The sequence below is a fragment of the Arachis ipaensis genome, chromosome B08 (genome assembly GCF_000816755.2).
Source record: "Arachis ipaensis cultivar K30076 chromosome B08, Araip1.1, whole genome shotgun sequence".
Lineage (NCBI taxonomy): Eukaryota > Viridiplantae > Streptophyta > Magnoliopsida > Fabales > Fabaceae > Arachis > Arachis ipaensis.
In genome coordinates, this window is record NC_029792.2 from 12,030,152 (window position 1) to 12,031,271 (window position 1,120).

At 32.9% G+C, this 1,120-nt stretch overlaps 1 protein-coding gene across 3 annotated transcripts in view; it reads left to right on the forward strand.

The window, feature by feature from the left end:
- The window catches only part of LOC107613246 (exocyst complex component SEC10b), an 8,327-nt gene that overhangs the window by 6,425 nt on the left and 782 nt on the right, over positions 1-1,120 (forward strand). For 2 of the 3 annotated variants that reach the window (XR_001613978.2, XR_001613977.2), the window contains exons 20-21: positions 420-513; positions 553-588. Coding sequence is in view for 1 of the 3 variants with exons in the window: in XM_016315148.2 (XP_016170634.1) it covers positions 420-504; positions 554-588 (120 nt within the window). In the remaining 2 variants the exon portion in view is untranslated. The remainder of the gene's footprint in view (positions 1-419; positions 514-552; positions 589-1,120) is intronic. The other variant, XM_016315148.2, reaches the window with a different exon arrangement.

Genomic DNA, 1,120 nt, shown 5'->3' on the forward strand with positions numbered 1-1,120 from the left:
GTCTTAAGGCGTTAAGCTCCAATTTGGATTTGTAGAAAAATACTACATATAAGTATGGGATTACAATGACGAAGGAAAACGTCAAACTATATCTTTAATGTCAATCCATCAGTTTCTAAGCTTCCATTTTTAAAGGGATGATCAGAGTGGTTCCTGATCTTTCCTGTCCTCTTTGGTTTCATAGCAGTTTTACATAGGTTACCAGAGCATAGGTTTCAATGTTATCTAGGAGACCAGTTTTAAATTCTTTGTATAATGTAGATGACTCTGATTATTGTTCCTATTATTATTTTGATAGAAAATGACTTGCTGTTTATTCTATTTTATATCAAATAATGCATTAGAGTGATAAAATTATCTCTGTCAAAATCTGTTCCCGAAGTTTCTATTACTAACAAGGATATTTGGTTCTTTGTTAGGGTTGTGGCTTATCTTTCTCGTGTGCTGGAGTCCGCATTCACAGCTCTAGAAGGTCTTAACAAGCAAGCATTCCTGACCGAGTTGGTATGTGTTTTACGTCTGTTCCCTGAATGAAACAGTATGATGCTTATAGCTAAACCATTGGCAAAAGTTTACGTTTAATCCAAGGTAATTGGCCTCTGTCTTGTATTCCCTGATCTATGTAGGCTTAGTTTGGTAAAGCTTTTACCTTTTAAAAGTAGCTTATAAAAGCTAACTTTTAAAATATGGCTTTTTAAAAGTTGTAGCATTTATGTTTGGTAAATTAAATTAAAAATTGCTTTTAATAAATACAAGCAACAACAACTGCATTTGGTAAAATAGCTTTTAAAATTTAAAAATACTATAATAGACATAAATGCAAGTATTAAATTTGAAAATTAGTTAACATGTGAGGTTATATTAGACTTTTAAATTTTGAAAAGCACAAGCTAACTTTGAAAAGCTCTATCTTAGTGCTTTCAAAAGTACCCCGATCTTTTAAAAGCTGCAAGCACAAGCACATGATCTTTTTTATTTACCAAACATAAAATGAGATGCTTGAGCTTTTAAAAAGCACAAGCACCTCTTCGAAAAGCTTTACCAAACCAAGCCGTAGTTTGTTGCAATGGGCACACTGCAATGACATAAAAATCTTCATCTATGATAGGGGTCCTCCGCG